Raw genomic sequence first — 15,411 nt, forward strand, 5'->3', positions numbered from 1 at the left:
CGCGGCCAGAGAGGCAGCGAGAAAAAAAACAAAACAAAACAAAACCCCCAGACAACAGCCCTGCTGCCGCGCCGGAGGGCGCCTGCTCAAATAAAGCAATTTTTGCTGTGTTTTCCTAGCCGGGGCCCCAGCCGGGCTGGGGGCCGGGGACTTGCCATCCTCCTGGCGACCCCCAGGCCGCGGCGAGGATGAGGATGCTGCGGCGGCGAGGAAGGAGGGAGCTCCCGGCGCTTCCTGGTCCGCACGTCATGTGGCTGCTGACGGCACCGCACCGAAAGGCTCTTGGCTGGGTGAGCTTTTCCGGGGGGCCCTGCTCGGGAACTGCTCCGGCAGCCGCGGGGAGGAGCGGGTCCTCTACCGAGCTCACGCCTCAGGGGGGTCCAGAGGGTCCCCGGCCCCACAGGGTGCCCTGACCCCATAAAAACCAAGCAGAGGGATTTTTCCCAGCAGCTCCTGCTCCGGCGCGGCCTTCCCATGCCGCCGAAACGCCGCTCCTCCAGCTCGGCAGCCGGCAAAGGGAGGTGGGGACCCTGCGAGGAGCAGCGCTGAGAGCAGCGGGGTCACCTTTAAGCCCCCCGGGCTGAAGCGGGGGCCGGGGGCGCAGCCCTAAAGGCAGCGGCAGCCAGACAGGCACAGGGATCCTACAAAGCAGCTGAGCCCTCCGATCCCATACTGCCAGCGTCCCCCAGGTACCAGCATCCCCCCAGAACAGCACCCCCTGGGTACCAGCATCCCCCAAACCAGCACCCCCCCCATAGCAACACCCCCCCTACACCCGATATTTCCCCCAAAACCAGCACCCCAAAGTGCAGTGCGGGGCTGGGGGGTTGGCAGGGGCGGGTGGCCACGCGTGGGTGGGATAGGGGGGACCCCACGCGTGACCCCATTCCCTCCCCCAGCAGCCCGCCCCTTGGCACCGCGCCCTCCTCCCGCCATCCCTCCTTCCTCCCCCAGCTCCTCCTCCTCCTCCTCCTCCCCCGGCTGCCCGGAGAAACGAAAGTGGGAGCCCTCGGCCAGGCCCCCCCCCGCCAGCCTCATGCCCGGCAGCCCCGAAGCCCCCCGGCCCTCCGGGACCCTCGACGGTAAGTGGGTGTCTGGGGGGGTCCTCGCCGCTTTGCAGGGGGGGCAGAAGGGCTGGGGGGGTACAGCGGGGACCCCCCACGCAAAGGGAGCAGCGGGTGGGGTGGGGGGAGAGGGGGGCACAGCCGGGGTGTTAACTGCTGCGTGGGGTGGGTAAAGGGGTAAAGGGGGGGGGGAGAAATAAGGGGGGGCACCCTGCTTTATCATGGGACTCGCTGGTGGGCTGGGGAGGGCTGTAGGGGACTTTTGGGGACGGGGCTGGTTGGCACAAAGGGGTTCAAGCCCCCCGCCACCAATTCCCCTCCGACTTCCAAAATCTGCAAAAGCAAAAGTGAAAGAAAAATGGCTTTGAGCACATGATCGGATCTTCCCATCCCCAAATCCCTGCCTGATCCGCCCTGCTCCTCTCCCCCCGCAGCCGGCCCCGCTGCCCCCACAGAGCCGCCTGCCCCCATGGAGCCGGCACCCCCCCAGCCGCCGCAGCAGGAGGAGGAGGATTTCCAGTTCGTCCTCTGCGAGGGCTGCCGGCAGGAATCGCCCAGCCTCAAGCTCCTCACCTGCCTGCACACCCTGTGCCTGGGCTGCCTGAGCGAGAACAAGCCCGTGGGGCAGTGCCCCGTGTGCCAGGAGGCCATCCCACAGGCCAACGGCATCCCCGACGTGGACAACGTGCTCTTCGCCAGCCTGCAGGCCAGGCTCCGCGTCTACCGCAGGATCGTCGGTGGGGTGCTGAGCTGCAGCCGCTGCCGGAGGGAGCCGGCGGCCGTCTGGTGCTCCGAGTGCGAGGAGTTCCTGTGCCCGGGCTGCTTTGAGGACCACCAGTGGTTCTTCAAGAAGAGGAGCCACGAGGCCAGGAAGGTGGAGGAGCTGCGGGCCGAGTCGGCGCATCGCTTCCTGGAGGGCACCAAGAAGTCCTGCACCCTCTTCTGCTCCAGTCCCGGCCACACCGAGCAGGGCCACATCACCAGGTCAGCGCGGGGATGCGTCCCCGGGGCTGCCCCCAAGCTGGGGGCTCGGGGCTGCACCAGGCTGCAGGGCTGGGACCACGCTTGGGGGCTTGGGAGGGACCCTAAGGCTCACCCCGGTGGGCCACCTCCTGGAGCAGGCCGCCCAAAACCCCATCTGATTTTCCAGGGATGGGGCATCCACAGCTTCCGTGGGCAACCTTTGGAGACCCTTTGGGCCCGTTGTAACACCCCAGAGCTGCAGCAGGATGCGGTGTGGGGCGCGGGTCCCCAGGAGGAGGCACCAAAGCAGCCCCCCAGCTCGTGCCTCAGTTTCCCCTCTTGCTAAAACACCGCTGAGCACCCCCAGCTGAAACTCGCTCCCTCCCCTCGCAGCATCTACTGCAAGAAGTGTGAGAAGCCGCTGTGCTGCTCGTGCGCCCTGCTGGACAGCCAGCACTCGCCTTTCTACTGCGACATCCGCGCCGAGATCCAGCGGCGGCAGGAGGAGCTGGCGGCCGCCGGCCGGGAGCTGGCGCGCCGGCGGGGCGGCTTCGAGGCGTCGCGCGCGGCGCTGCAGGAGGAGGCCACCCGGCTGGAGGCGGCGAGCGGCGAGACGCGGGAGCTGATCCGGCAGCGCGTGGAGCAGCTGGTGCGGCTGGTGCGGCGCGAGGAGGACGAGCTGCTGGGTCTGGTGGAGCGGCGGCAGGAGCAGGGCCGGCGGGAGCTGGCGGGGGAGCTGCGGCGCGTGGAGGGCGTGCTGCGGCGGATGGAGGCGGGTGAGCGGCTGGTGGAGAAGATGAGGCTGTACGCCACGGAGCAGGAGGTGATGGACATGCAGCCCTTCGTCAAGGAGGCGCTGTGGGAGCTGCAGCGGCTGCGGCCGGCGGCGGCCGGGGGCCGAGTGCAGCACGGGGACTTCGCCGAGTGCCGCGCCAGGCTGCAGGCGCTGGCCGAGTGCGTCGAGGGGCGCGCAGGTGAGGATTTTGTGCCAGGGATGGAAGCAGGTGGTCGTCGTCCGCCTCTCTGCCCAAAGGCACTCTCGTAGGGCGCTCGGCCATCCCAAAGGGAAGGCTGGGGAGCAGAGCCGCAGCCGCTGGGCGGGCGCTGCAGGGGCCGTGCCGCAGTGCTGCTCTCTCTGTTGCAGGTACCTCTTCCCAGGCTGTCCCCGTGGTCGAGGTGGCCCTGGAGAATGACCAGGTGAGACAGCCATGGCACATCCCGGTGCCACCTGCGGAGGGCTCCTGCATCAGCCGAGGCTTGCCACCCCCACCTTTGCAAGCCTTCCCCATCCTATATCACCCATTTCTTAGCCAACAAGAAAAAAAACAGGGATTTTTTCCCCCATGAAGCTGCTTTGTCGCTGTCACAGTCACTCCCCTGTCCCCAGCCAGTAGCGCCTGTCCCTAACCCTGCTAACAAGCAGCTCCAGCAAAAGCCTTGGCCCTGCCATGCCTCAGTTTCCCCTCTCCCCATCCCCCATGGCTCTGCCCGCTGCTCAGGGCCACCCTGGTCCCGCAGAGAGCTGTGTGGCCCCCAGGACCCCTTAACCATCGCTCCTCGCTCTCTTTGCAGCAAGAGGAGCCCACCCAGCGTGGGAGCCCAGGCATCGTGCCCACCTTCACCATCAGCCTCGGGGACATGCGGGTGAGCACGGTAAGGAGCACCCCGGCGGGACAGGAGCCTCTGGGGACCCGGAGGGGCCACCCCGGCACCTTACATCCCCCGTGCTCTGTCCCCTGCAGCTCCCCCCTGCCGCCGTGCGGTCCAAGCGGTGGTGGCCCCAGGTGGAAAGGGGCAGCCAGGTGTCACCCAAGGTGCTGAAGCTGGAGCACAACACCACGGCGGCCCCCAGTGAGCCCAGTTCAACCCAGAAGGACGGCAGAGGGGAGCCCAGCACCTCCGCAACCAGCCACAACCGCAGCAGTGTCCCCAAGGCTGGCAGGAGCCGCGCTAATGATGCAGGTGGGGAGAGGGGATAGGGCCCCCCACCCCAAATTTATGGGGGTTTCCCCTTTTTTCTCAGCCTCTGGGCACCCCGGTGTACTCAGTGCCTTGGTCAAACCCCGCTGGGGCAGAGAAGGGGAAGAGGAATCCCATGGGGTGGGGATGCGTGCAGCCCCGTGTCCTGCCTTCAACATCCAAAAACCAAGTCTGGGGCACGGCATGGGCGGCTAATTGGAGTAATTAGGAGCTCTGGCTGCCTGGCTTTGTCCCCCAAAGCTTCAGCCCCGTCCCGTTCCTCCTGCAGAAGACACCAGCATCATCATCTGCAGCTCGGAGGACAGCGAGGAGGACACGGTGGTGAGTGTGACGCCAGACCTGCCTCCCTGCTGAGCCGCCACGCCGCACGCAGAAGAGGCAGTGGGCAGCCGCTGCCACCGTCCCCGCGTCCTGCCCACGCTAAGGACCGGGCTGCCTCTCCTCGTCCCCTCTGAAGCAGCCAGGGTCACCTCCCCACTCTGGGAGGCAGCAAAGCCCGCTTGGATTTTGCTCGGAGGTGGGATCCCACGTGGCAGCATCCCCAAATTGACCTCAAGGGGCGTCCCGACGGCCTCTTCCTTCCCGAAGAGTCCCAGCTCTGGGCAGAGGGACGGCTGTCTGGCTCGGACTCTTCCCCAGGAAAGAATTAAAGGATTAAAGTATTTAGGAGCCTGAAACCATCCTTGATATCGCCCCCAGCAGTTCTTTGCCAGGGGTCACTGAGTCCCCAAGAGGGGCAGATATGGGGATGGAGGATGGGGATGGAGGATGGGGATGGAGGTTACCAATTCCTTTTTTATTTTTTCCCCTAAGCTTCAGATAACACAACCCTCACCCCGCTGCAGGGAGAGCTGCTCAACCCCCCACTCCTGTAGTGCTGCTTTCCCTAGGAGATTCGTGCCATTGCCCCTTCGCCACCCCGCGCCAAGGGGATTAGAGCAGGCTTCCCTGGGAAAGTTATCCACAGCTCAAAACCCATTTTTATACGAAAATCATGTTTTTAAGTTGAATGTAGCACCCGTGCTCATCCCCCCCCCAGTGCAGGGGTTGTTAGATGGGATGGGCCATGGGATCCCTGCCAGGATCTCCCCACCACCAGCATTTGTGGGGGGTCCCTTTGGAAACAGACTTGGGGCCGGGGGTGGGTTTGCAGAGCTGGCTGAATGAGGGGTTACCAGCCTTCTTTCCAGACCAAATCCTAGCCTGCTGCTGACTTCCTGATTCATTTGCCTTTGCTTTTTTCCTTGCTTTTCCGATTCACCTCTAACAGGGGAAAAAAAGTGGGGCAAAAAAATCCCTCCCTGGATCCCATCCGCACACCCTGCTGCTCGGACACCCATCTTCCCCCCTCTGGGAGCACTTGGATTTGCTCCCATGCTCGTACATGTTCACCTGGCCACGTCTCCAGCACTCCGGGCGGGGAATGTTTTGGAAATTACCCCAGTGAAGGAGCAGAGAGGCAGCGTGCGGGGAGCCACGCGTGTGGTGCAGGACTGTCCCTGGGGAAAAAGGGAGCAAAATCAAGGTTGGAGCCTCCTGAGTGCATCGCCCTTCCCGTGGGGAAACTGGCACCGGGGATGTCCACCTTGTGCAGGGATGGGGTTTGAGCCTGGAGACACTCAGCCTCCTCCTGGGCCCGTTCAGTCCCCTTTTCCCCCAGAGGCCAAGCAGACCTTTTGGTCCTTTGGTACCACGAAGTTGCTCAGCCACATTGACACCCCAAATTTAGGCACCAGCTGTACCCACAAGAGGCACGCAGGAGGGGACAAGCCCCCAGCCGTGCACAGCGTGTCCCTCTGGCCATCGCCTGGATCCCCCCCACACTCAGGACCAGCAGCAGTTGGGGCTCTGCTCTTTCTCACTTGCCCCCTGGTTTGGGGCTCTCGATGTGGGTCCCCCCACACCAGCCCTGGCAGTGTCAGAGCGTCAGCCCCCACGGCTCCAACGGCCCCGCACACCAGCAGGTCCCCATCCCACGGCCAACACTGCACCCAAGGGTGCTCCTCACCCGTTCCCAAGCCCAGGCAGGTAGGTGGGACTTGGCCACCTTCTCCCCTCTCTTGCAGGCCTGCTGCAAGCCTAAGGACAGCGTGGAGCCCTCCAGCCCCGCACGGTCCAGGAGCAGCACCTCCCCGCACCACGGCCCCTGGGGCGACGGCTCGGAGCTCAGCACCCTGGTCTTCCTCAGCGTGAAGACCAGGGTGCTGGGAGCCGGAGGAGGCGTGCGGACACCGGGGGGCTGCTGAGCCGCCGTGGGCGCAGGCACCTGGGGGCGATGAGGACCTCCTGCAGCCCCCGCACCGAGCTGCTCCAGCACCTTGGTGCCACCACCTCCAACACCTCGTGTGCTCGGCTGCTCCTGCAGGCCCTGAGCCCGCTCTGCTCCCACCACAAAAGCACTCAGGGTTCCGGGGCAGCCCCGCGGGGCACGAGCCACCCCGTCAGAGCAATTAAAATCCTCGTAAATTAAAGGATGCCGGGACAGCGAGGTGTCTCCGCCGCCCCTCCTGCCTTTCCCCCGGGGATCTGGGGACACGCAGGGCTGCCCGGCGGTGTCCCCAGCCCGGGCGCGACACGCAGTGCGCCGCAGCCACCGCCAGGTGTCCCCTCTGGACAGCCGCACTCGCACGCCCGGCTTTACCTCTCCTTTTTGCACAAGCGTGTGCAGGCACCCACGCGTGCACCGTCTCACCTCCCTGCCCGGGCACCCCTTGGCATCCCTCCCGGAGCCCCTGCCCACCGGCCGGGCCCTGCAGGCTCCTGCTGCGGCTGGCGAACTGGCGTCTCTCGTGCCCCGGGGATTCTCCGCTGTCTAATCCAGGGCTGCGCGCAGGGAGCAGCCTTAGCAGGCACTTGGCTACAAGGGGCGCAGCCCCCAGAGCGCTGGCCCCATCTGTTTGCTGTCACTTGGCCTCATCAAAGTCCTGTAAAACAATAGCAAAGTCAGCGGGCTGCGGGAGCCAGATTAGCCGTCTCGTTGCCCTGAGCCGCCATAAACCCCATCCAGGCGGCGAGGAAAGGGCTCTGGCGGCGTTGGTCGCGGCAAGCCCAGCCCTGGAGGAAGGGGCTGCAGCTGGGGTACCCCAGTAGGGAGGGGGGTCCCTCCTCCAGCAGGGCTTTCTGTGCACGGCCAGGCTCGTGCAGGCTGGGAGAGTCACAAACAGCAACAGCAGCCTCCCCATGGCAGCCCTGGGGACCGCAGAGACCCCAGCTGGGTGTGGGGATAAGCTCCCCATGATGCGCTCCCAAATTTCCGAGCCATTCCCCCAACTTAGCCTTTTTTTTTTTTGCAGAAGTGCTTTCTTTACAAGCTGGCACCCAGAAGAGACAGACTTCAGGCACTGGCAGACCAAGGGTGAAGAGACGACAGCAAAAACCCTTCCTGCAGGGGTAGAAACATCCCTACGTGGAGATCCCAGACCCCTTTTGGGCCTCCCACCCAATCGCCCTTCAAGGCCAAAGTAGTAAGAAGAAAGATTTTTTATTTTTTTTTTCCTTAAGAGCAATAAATAACTCCCCTGAATTAAGCGAATCTCCTGAAATGATATATAATACGCTGCTTGCCTGATTGGCTGTTATTAATAATGCATTGCTCAATCTAAACCATTCATAAAATGACTCCCTGCTAGCCCTTAGCAAAGTGCTTTGGGACTGGCAGGAAAAAAAAAAAAAAAGGCAAGAAGGAGCAGCATAAATCCTTTCTGTTTATGAAAATGGATTTCTTCCCCCAACACTCATGCAAAACTAATTAGAGCCAAAGGGCCAGTTGCTCTGCATTTGATTACAGCCTGCAGGATCGCTCAGGTTGTATGGCCAGGGTGGGGGGAGATCCAAGGCAGGGGAGGATGTGCCCCGGTGAGCCTGAGCAAGGTTATCTGGGTTACATTCCTAATAAAAATATCTATTTGCTAAAATCCAAGCAGGTTTGGATCCCAGGGTTGAGAGCAAGGATTGGGCAGTCAGGACTCTTAAATATTTGGAGGAAAGCTGAGGGAGAAACCCCACCGCCTCCAGCCAGGCCCTGTCCCCAGGATGCTCCCAGCGCCACGACCTGATGCACTCACCCGGACTTGGAGGAGATGGGATGAAGCTGGAGAACCCAGGAGACCCGACCTGGAGGCTTGCTCTTCTTCTTCTTAAAGATCCAAGCCCCCTACCCAGCGTGGTGAGGAGGGCTGCTCCTCCAGGTGCTTCCAGGCTGCAGGTGCACATCCAGGGGTGGAAACCAGCAAGTCCCCACTGACCTCAGGGAGCCCTCCAGCCGGGGGCTGCCCCCAGCAGCGCCAGCAGAGCTGCCTTGGCCAGCACCAGCTGAGGATCTGGCCCTCAGCTGAGCTTCTGCATGTTTAGGGGCACGTGGAAGGTTAGGGTACCTGGGGCTGAGATGTGGTGTGGGCAGGCTGATGGCTCTGCAGCCTGCTCTGTCATCCGTCCACCCACCCACCCACCCACCCACCCACCCATCCATCCATCCATCCATCCATCCATCCATCCATCCATCCATCCATCCACCCACAGACCCATCCTTGCACTCCTCCATCCATCCATGGACCCATCCATGCACCCATCCATGCACCCATCCCCGTCTCCATCCTCTGCTGTCCTCTCTTGGACCTTTCCCTTGAGGGTCCCAAGAGGCTGCCACAAAGCACTGCTCTTACTCCCGCCACTCTGCCCATGGGAAACTGAGGCACAACCGGCCACACAAAGCCCACACCCTGTGCCTGGTGAGGGTGAAACCCACGCCACGTGCTCTACACTGTGATGCCCTCCGCAGGGTCCTGGTGAAGGTTTGGTCCACGGGAGCGGGAGGAGGGATGCACCATCCATCCTGTCACACGCAGCTTGTCCTCTGACCCATTTCTAGCACAACGCACAGCCTCTGATGCTCCCAAAAAGCGGCCGGGAGAAGCACTGCCACCAGATCTAGGACACCTGGGTTTCTTCCTCGTGCATGATGAATGAAGACATCTCGGGGAGAGCTCAGCAAAGCACAACAGAGAGCAGCCGAGCCAGAAAGCAAGCATCGTCTTTGTGTTGGCCGTGTCCTTGTGGCATTTTAACCTACTTTCATGCTCCTGAAAGCATCGTTCCAGCCTTGCAGCCCTGAATCCCTACCCATTGAGGATCCGTCCCAAGGCCCCACAGCATGGGATGGGGCGTGGGTTTGCATCCGTCCCGTCTGGAGGTGCTGAGCCCCTCGAGGTGCTGCCCCACTGGCTGCAGGACTCCCCTCCACAGGGCTCGGGAGCAGCTGACAGCCCGTGGGCGTTGAGCGAGTGAGCAGAACGGGAAAAAATGCCTGTAAAACCCTGCGATGCCGTAATTCCCTGAGCTGCAGCTTGCTAGTGCTGGGGAGAGTGTCACGGTGAGGGTGAGGGCATGCTTGGGCTAACAGCCAGCGGCGGGGATGGGAAGGCGGTGAGTCACGTCTCGGCCCCGCCACAGCCCAAGATGCTGAAGATGTTGAGCTCACAGATGCTGAAGATGTTGAGCTCACCGCCGCTCAAACCCAGCCCTTCCCCTCGGCCAGCAGCTCGGCTCCCCCACTGCCCCCAAATCCGGCTGGCTGCGGTGACACCAACCCCACCGTCAGCCCCAGGAGCCGCCGTGCGTATAGCACAAGCCGCATGTCTGTTTCTGAAAGCAAATTTTTGGGTCCTCGTGGGTAGCAGTAAGGAAAATGAGTGGTGGGGAGCATCTCTTCCAGCGAAGAGAGGTGGGGATGTCAATGGGACTGGGCCAAGACTGCCGTGATGGGACACACGGGGCTGGGCACTTTGGGGGTCTGGAACCCCTGCGAGGGCAGCGGTGCCTGAGGGTCAGGCTTGGTCCCCCTCTGCCCCTCCATCCACTGCCTCTGCACCCCCCAGGGGAACATGCCCATCCCCATGGCCTTGGGGCACAGATGCGGACCCGCAGTGCTGAGCCCAAGGGAGAGAGGACCAGGATTTTGGTCTGCTTGTGAGCAGGTGGGGGGGGGGTGGCAAGACCCTACAGAGGGGCAGGCTGGACCCCTAGAACCAGGGGGCACTGGGAGGACTGGACTGAGTCATCTGGGACCAGGAAACCCCAGCAGAGCTCCTGGAGAGGCGGAGAGGGAGGGATGGAGGATGGAGGGAAGGATGGAGAGAAGGAGGGAGGGACGGACGGATGGACGGAGGATTGGAAAGAGGGATGCAGGGAGGCAGGAATCGATCCCACTAACAAAATCAATTATTTATCATGTTTCTCACGGAGGGGCAGGGCCGGGAGAAGAGACCCCCACGTCGGGGGGGAGCTGCCCACCTGCAGGTTTAACGCTCTCCCCACCCACTCGACCGGCTGCAGGAGGGAGCTGCCCGCCATGGGAGGGGCTGGGGGGGCTGGCAGCTCCTTGGGGGGGCTGCCGGGCTGGGAGAATCCTTCCCGGCCCCCCAGCACCGGAGCCCGTGCAGAAACGGTCCCCGAAGGGCCGAGGTGCCCCCGCTCCGTGCCGTGTCCCTACGGGGGGGGGGGGGGGCTGAGAGGGGGGGCCCCGACGGCAAAGGGGGGAGCCGGGGGTGGGGGTCCGCATCCCGGCTGCCTCCGTGTGCGGGGGGAGGCTCGGCTCGGCTCGCTGCTCGGCGGGGAGGGCGTTTCTCCGCATTTCTTTGCGGGATTTTCGGGGGGCGCCGCTCGCCGCCCCCGGGGAAGGGGCTCTGGGGGCTGGCGAGGCGGCGGTGGGTGGGTGGTGGGATGGGAAAGGGGTGGCGAGGAGGGAGGGGGCGGCCGTGCGGAGGGGGAGGCTGGCAGAAATGCTAATTCCTCCCTCCTCTCTCGGCTCCGCAGCCCCAGTGCCCGCCCGGCCCCGCTCCGGTGCGCAGCTCAAGCCCGGCGAGGTGCAGGGGTGCGGGCGGTGTGTGTCCCACCCCCCCACAAGATCCCCCCCATCCCCGTCCCGTAAGCCACCCCCCCCAAAATCTCCGCCGCGCCCCTCACCGCCGCCTCTGGGCGCCTCCGTGCCACGGGGCCGGGGCTGGGGAGGAGGATGCTGAGGAGCGGCAGCCGAGGGGAGAAGCGCTGCGCCTTGCTCACCGGCACTTAGGAGCGGGTAAGGTGCGGGGTCTGGTGCCGGGGGGGGACGGGGAGAAGCCGGCGGGGGGTCTGGGGGGTGGAGGGGGACGCGGGGAGGAGGGAGAATTGGGAGGGGGAAAAGTAGGGGGAGAGGGAGAAGAGAGGGAGAAAAGTGAAGAGGAGGAGGATGGGGGAAAGGAGAGAAAAAATAGAAAGCAATAACAGAAAAGGCAGAAATTACAAAAAAAAAAAAAAAAAGGAAAGAAAAAAAGAAAGAGAGGGGGAAGGAAACGAGATTTGCGGGAGGAAGGAGCAGAAAGCTGGGAGGAGAAGGAGCGAGGGGGGAGGCTGCGGGGGGGCTGGGCACAGACAATGGGGCAGGGGCCGGGGCGGTGGCGGCAGGGAGCAGGGTGGGCGCCCACCGAGCCCCTGTGTCCCTCGGCAGGGCGAGATGGCCCCGGCGCTGTGGCTGGTGGCCCTGCTGGGCATGGCCCAGGCGTGCCCGGAGCCCTGCGCCTGTGTGGATAAGTACGCCCACCAGTTCGCCGACTGCGCCTACAAGGAGCTGCAGGTGGTGCCCACCGGGCTGCCCTCCAACGTGACCACCCTCAGCCTGTCGGCCAACAAGATCAGCTCGCTGCAGCGGCGCTCCTTCGTGGAGGTGACCCAGGTGACATCCCTCTGGCTGGCGCACAATGAGATCCGTGCCATCGAACCCGGTACCTTCGCCATCCTGGTGCAGCTGAAAAACCTCGACATCAGCCACAACCAGATCGTGGACTTCCCCTGGCAGGACCTCTACAACCTCAGCGCCCTCCAGCTGCTCAAGATGAACAACAACCACATGGCCGTGGTGCCCCGGGGGGCTTTCCACACCCTCAAGGACCTCCGCTCCCTGCGCATCAACAACAACAAGTTCAGTGCCCTCGCCGAGGGCATCTTCGACTCGCTCAGCTCCCTCTCCCACCTGCAGATTTATAACAACCCCTTCGACTGCTCCTGCAGGCTCCAGTGGCTGAAGAAGTGGATGGACAGCACGCTCATCTCCATCCCGGAGAAGGACTCCATCACTTGCAACCTCCCGGAGCAGCTCCGAGGGGTGCCGGTGGGGAAGATCCCGGACGTGCAGTGCACCCCGCCATCCGTGCAGCTCACCTATTACCCCAACCTGGACACCACGGAGCTCTTCGACGGCTTCACCCTGACGCTGCACTGTGCCGTGACGGGCACCCCGCCACCCGAAGTGAGCTGGAAGATCCGCACCTCCAGCCAGACGCTGGAGCTCAGCGGGAATCCGAAGGAGAGCGCAGGGAAGGACCTCCCCAGGCAGGACCCCGAGCGCTTCTTGGTCTTCAAGAACGGCACGTTGGTGATCCCTCACCTGAGCAAGCGGGAAGAAGGCACCTACACCTGCCTGGCTGCCAACGAGATGGGGAGCAACCAGACCTCGGTCAACGTGGCCGTGGCCGGCACCCAGAAGTACCCGCTGCAGCCCGGGAGGGACCCGGCGGGGGGCAAAGCACAGCTGGGTGACAAGAAGCCGGGGGCCAAGGGAGCGAAGAACAGTGTGCTTACGCCAGATGAGAGGAGCAAACCCCTCAGCCCCACCCGGCAGAGCCAACCGTCCTTGGCGGCTGGGATGGAGCCCACAGGAGACGGTCAAGTCCCTTTCCAGCATCCTCCCTTTGAGAAGAAGTGTGGCTCCACGCAGACCAGCAGATACATTTCCAACCATGCTTTCAACCAGAGCGGCGACTTCAAGCAGCACACTTTCGACCTGGGCGTCATCGCCTTGGACGTGTCGGAGCGTGACGCCCGGGTGCAGCTGACACCCACCTACCTGCAGCCTGAGAAGGTCCACCTCAGGATACTCTACCTGTGCCAGGAGAGCAGCCAGGGCCACGCCTTGGTGCAGTGGTCCAAGATTGAGGAAGGGGTGAACTCGTACTGGTTCCAGGGCTTGAACCCCGGCACCAACTACTCCGTGTGCCTCACCTACCTGGGCGAGGACTGCCAAGTCCAAGTGGTCTTCACCACCAAGAAGGAGATCCCCTCGCTCATCATCATCGTGGTCGTGAGCATCTTCTTGCTGGTGCTGGCCACCCTGCCACTGATGGGGGCCACCTGGTGCCACCTGCTCTCCAAGTACCACGGGAAGACCTACAAGCTGATCATGAAAGCCCAGAACCCGGACCAGATGGAGAAGCACATGGCTGCCGACTTCGACCCCCGCGCCTCCTACCTGGAGTCCGAGAAGAACTACAACCCCAGCGAGGTGGGCGAAGGCGATGCAGAGGAGGAGGATGAAGAGGAGGACGATGATGATGAAGGAGGCAGGCGGAGGAGGAGGAGAGAGGCCGAAGGGGCCGTGGAGCTGGAGCGGGAGGAGAGCGTGGCTGCCAGCTCCATGGCGGAGTCGCAATCCAAAGCCAACGGCGAGGAGTTTGAGGTGCGCTCCGAGTACAGCGACAAGCTGCCACTGGGCGCCGAGGCTGTCACCATCTCCCAGGAGATTAACGGGAATTACCGGCAGCGCCCCCGCTGAGCCCCCCCGATCCCCCCCCCGGGTCCCCATCGCCCCCAGCATCCCCCTCCCCAGCCCCTCCCGGCCCCGCTGCTTCTCCTCCGAGGAAGGAGCGAGGAGAGAGGGGAAAATCCTGGGTGCTGGTGGCGTGTCCTTCCTCCTCCTCTTCCTCCTCCGCCGGGTGGTGGCTCCTTGGGGCAGGGGCTCGGTGCCGGGGGCTCCGGCCGCGGGCAGGATGCCGCTCCCCCGATTTCGTTTGGCTGCAGCTCGGCACTCCCCGCCGCCGCAGCGCAACGATTCCTCGGCCCCCTCCCGCCTCTACCTACCCCCACCCCCTTATTTTGTGTCCCCTCGAAGGAAAAGAACGAAAAACAAGCGAACAAGGGGAAAAAAAAAAAAAGGAAAAAAAAAAAAAAGGCTGAAAGCAAAAGCCCGATAGCCCCCAAAACCGTTCCGCGGTGAGGAGCGGCTCCGCCGTGCGTTGGCTCAGCCCCGGCGGGTCCCCGCCGCTCCCCACCCCTCTCCCTGGTCCCCCCCGATCTCCCCCGGAGCCCCCCGGAGCCCTCCTGTACCCCCCGGTTTCCTTCCGCTTCCCTCCGGGGGCTCCCCGGTGCCGACCCCGCCGCATGCCCGGGGCGGCTCCGTTCAGCACCCGGCGGCTCCGGACAGCTCCGAGCCCCCCCCGGCCTCGGGACTTCGGGGGGGACACCCCCGCCCCCCTCCCCCCCCCCCCGACGCCCCCCGGTCCCCCCTCCCCGGTGCCCCTCGATATGTGTTGGGTAGAGTAGCGTTGTAGCAAGTGTCTGTGCCGTAGGCGCGCCCGTGCTGCCGGCGGGGGGCCGCTTCGTGGGGTCTGTCCCCCCCTCTCCGGGGGGCGCGAGGGGCCGCTGCCGCCCCCCCCCAGGGAGCCCCCGGGGCTGGCGAGATCCGCGGGCGCCTTTCTGCGCCCTTCTGTCTGTGAAAGAGTCAATAAAAGGGATTGAAAGTGGAAATGCGTCCGAGCTTGGTCAGGGGGTGGGGGGCTACAGCCGGGACCCCCCCAGTGCCCCCCACTCGGCCGAGGGGAGCCGGGGAGGGGTGAAAATGTATCCGCACGAACAGATTCCTGCATGCACGTAGCTACAATTCACAGGCGCCCTATGTGCAGAGCCACCTGCTATATATATACACATCCTCGCTGCGTACGCTCCTTTATCCATCCGTGCCGTGCACCCCCACAAATAACCTTACCCCCACACGCACGCCGGGTGTAGTCAGTCTGTGCACACCATATAAATGTATCCAAATGCATCATGTGCATAAAAATATTACAAACCTCTCCCTATACACACAACACATCGAAATGCAAAGACAACGTTTCCGCACGGCGTGTGCACACATTTACACGCGTCCTCCATACAAATAGGTAACAAAACCACGCAGGACGTTCTCCTGTTATTTTTACAGGCATTATATATTTCGGCACACACACCACACATGCTCAACAAATGTGCAAATCCACAGATGCCCACAGAGCCCGTGTTTTTCCCCCCGCACGCAGGGGAAGGCACAGCATCGGGTACAGGAGCGCAGCCCGGCACCCAGCGCTCCCGGATTTATGGGGGACTCTCGCCCCACGGGTGATTTAAGCCCACGCTTACAGGGCGAAGATTTAAGGCCGCCTTTGATTGCTTTTCTTATCTGGAGCTCCGCTTGCAGCCAGCCTCGCCCATACGAAAAAGACCAGGGAGATGCACAGGGAGGGGGGGATAGGGGGGCGACCCCATAACCCCGCAGCCCCGATGCCGGCGGAGCGCCCACCCCTCCAGCACCATCCGCAGCCCATCCCGCCGCCCCCAGCCTCTC

The 15,411-nt window shown here is 63.6% G+C and overlaps 2 protein-coding genes across 3 annotated transcripts; both read left to right on the plus strand.

Annotated features, from left to right (window-relative positions):
- The first annotated feature begins 255 nt into the window (after nucleotides 1–255).
- On the plus strand, nucleotides 256–4,671 carry PML (PML nuclear body scaffold). 2 transcript variants are annotated; one of them, XM_080607749.1, is made up of 8 exons: nucleotides 256–290; nucleotides 903–1,082; nucleotides 1,499–2,048; nucleotides 2,421–3,001; nucleotides 3,172–3,224; nucleotides 3,600–3,680; nucleotides 3,770–3,989; nucleotides 4,276–4,671. In XM_080607749.1, the coding sequence occupies exons 2-8, from the start codon at nucleotides 1,037–1,039 to the stop codon at nucleotides 4,359–4,361; spliced, it is 1,617 nt and encodes a 538-aa protein (XP_080463875.1). In that variant the 5' UTR covers nucleotides 256–290; nucleotides 903–1,036; the 3' UTR covers nucleotides 4,362–4,671. The 2 variants fall into 2 exon arrangements, with proteins under 2 accessions (XP_080463875.1, XP_080463874.1); XM_080607748.1 differs by lacking the exon at nucleotides 256–290 and adding an exon at nucleotides 549–689 and having other exon boundaries at nucleotides 955–1,082.
- A 5,309-nt stretch (nucleotides 4,672–9,980) lies between these two features.
- Nucleotides 9,981–14,558, plus strand: ISLR2 (immunoglobulin superfamily containing leucine rich repeat 2). The gene is made up of 3 exons (XM_080607771.1): nucleotides 9,981–10,466; nucleotides 10,818–11,079; nucleotides 11,488–14,558. The coding sequence occupies exon 3, from the start codon at nucleotides 11,494–11,496 to the stop codon at nucleotides 13,585–13,587; it is 2,094 nt and encodes a 697-aa protein (XP_080463897.1). The 5' UTR covers nucleotides 9,981–10,466; nucleotides 10,818–11,079; nucleotides 11,488–11,493; the 3' UTR covers nucleotides 13,588–14,558.
- Nucleotides 14,559–15,411: the final 853 nt, after the last annotated feature.

The sequence above is a fragment of the Anser brachyrhynchus genome (genome assembly GCF_964034855.1).
Source record: "Anser brachyrhynchus genome assembly, chromosome: 11".
In the NCBI taxonomy this organism is placed as follows: domain Eukaryota; kingdom Metazoa; phylum Chordata; class Aves; order Anseriformes; family Anatidae; genus Anser; species Anser brachyrhynchus.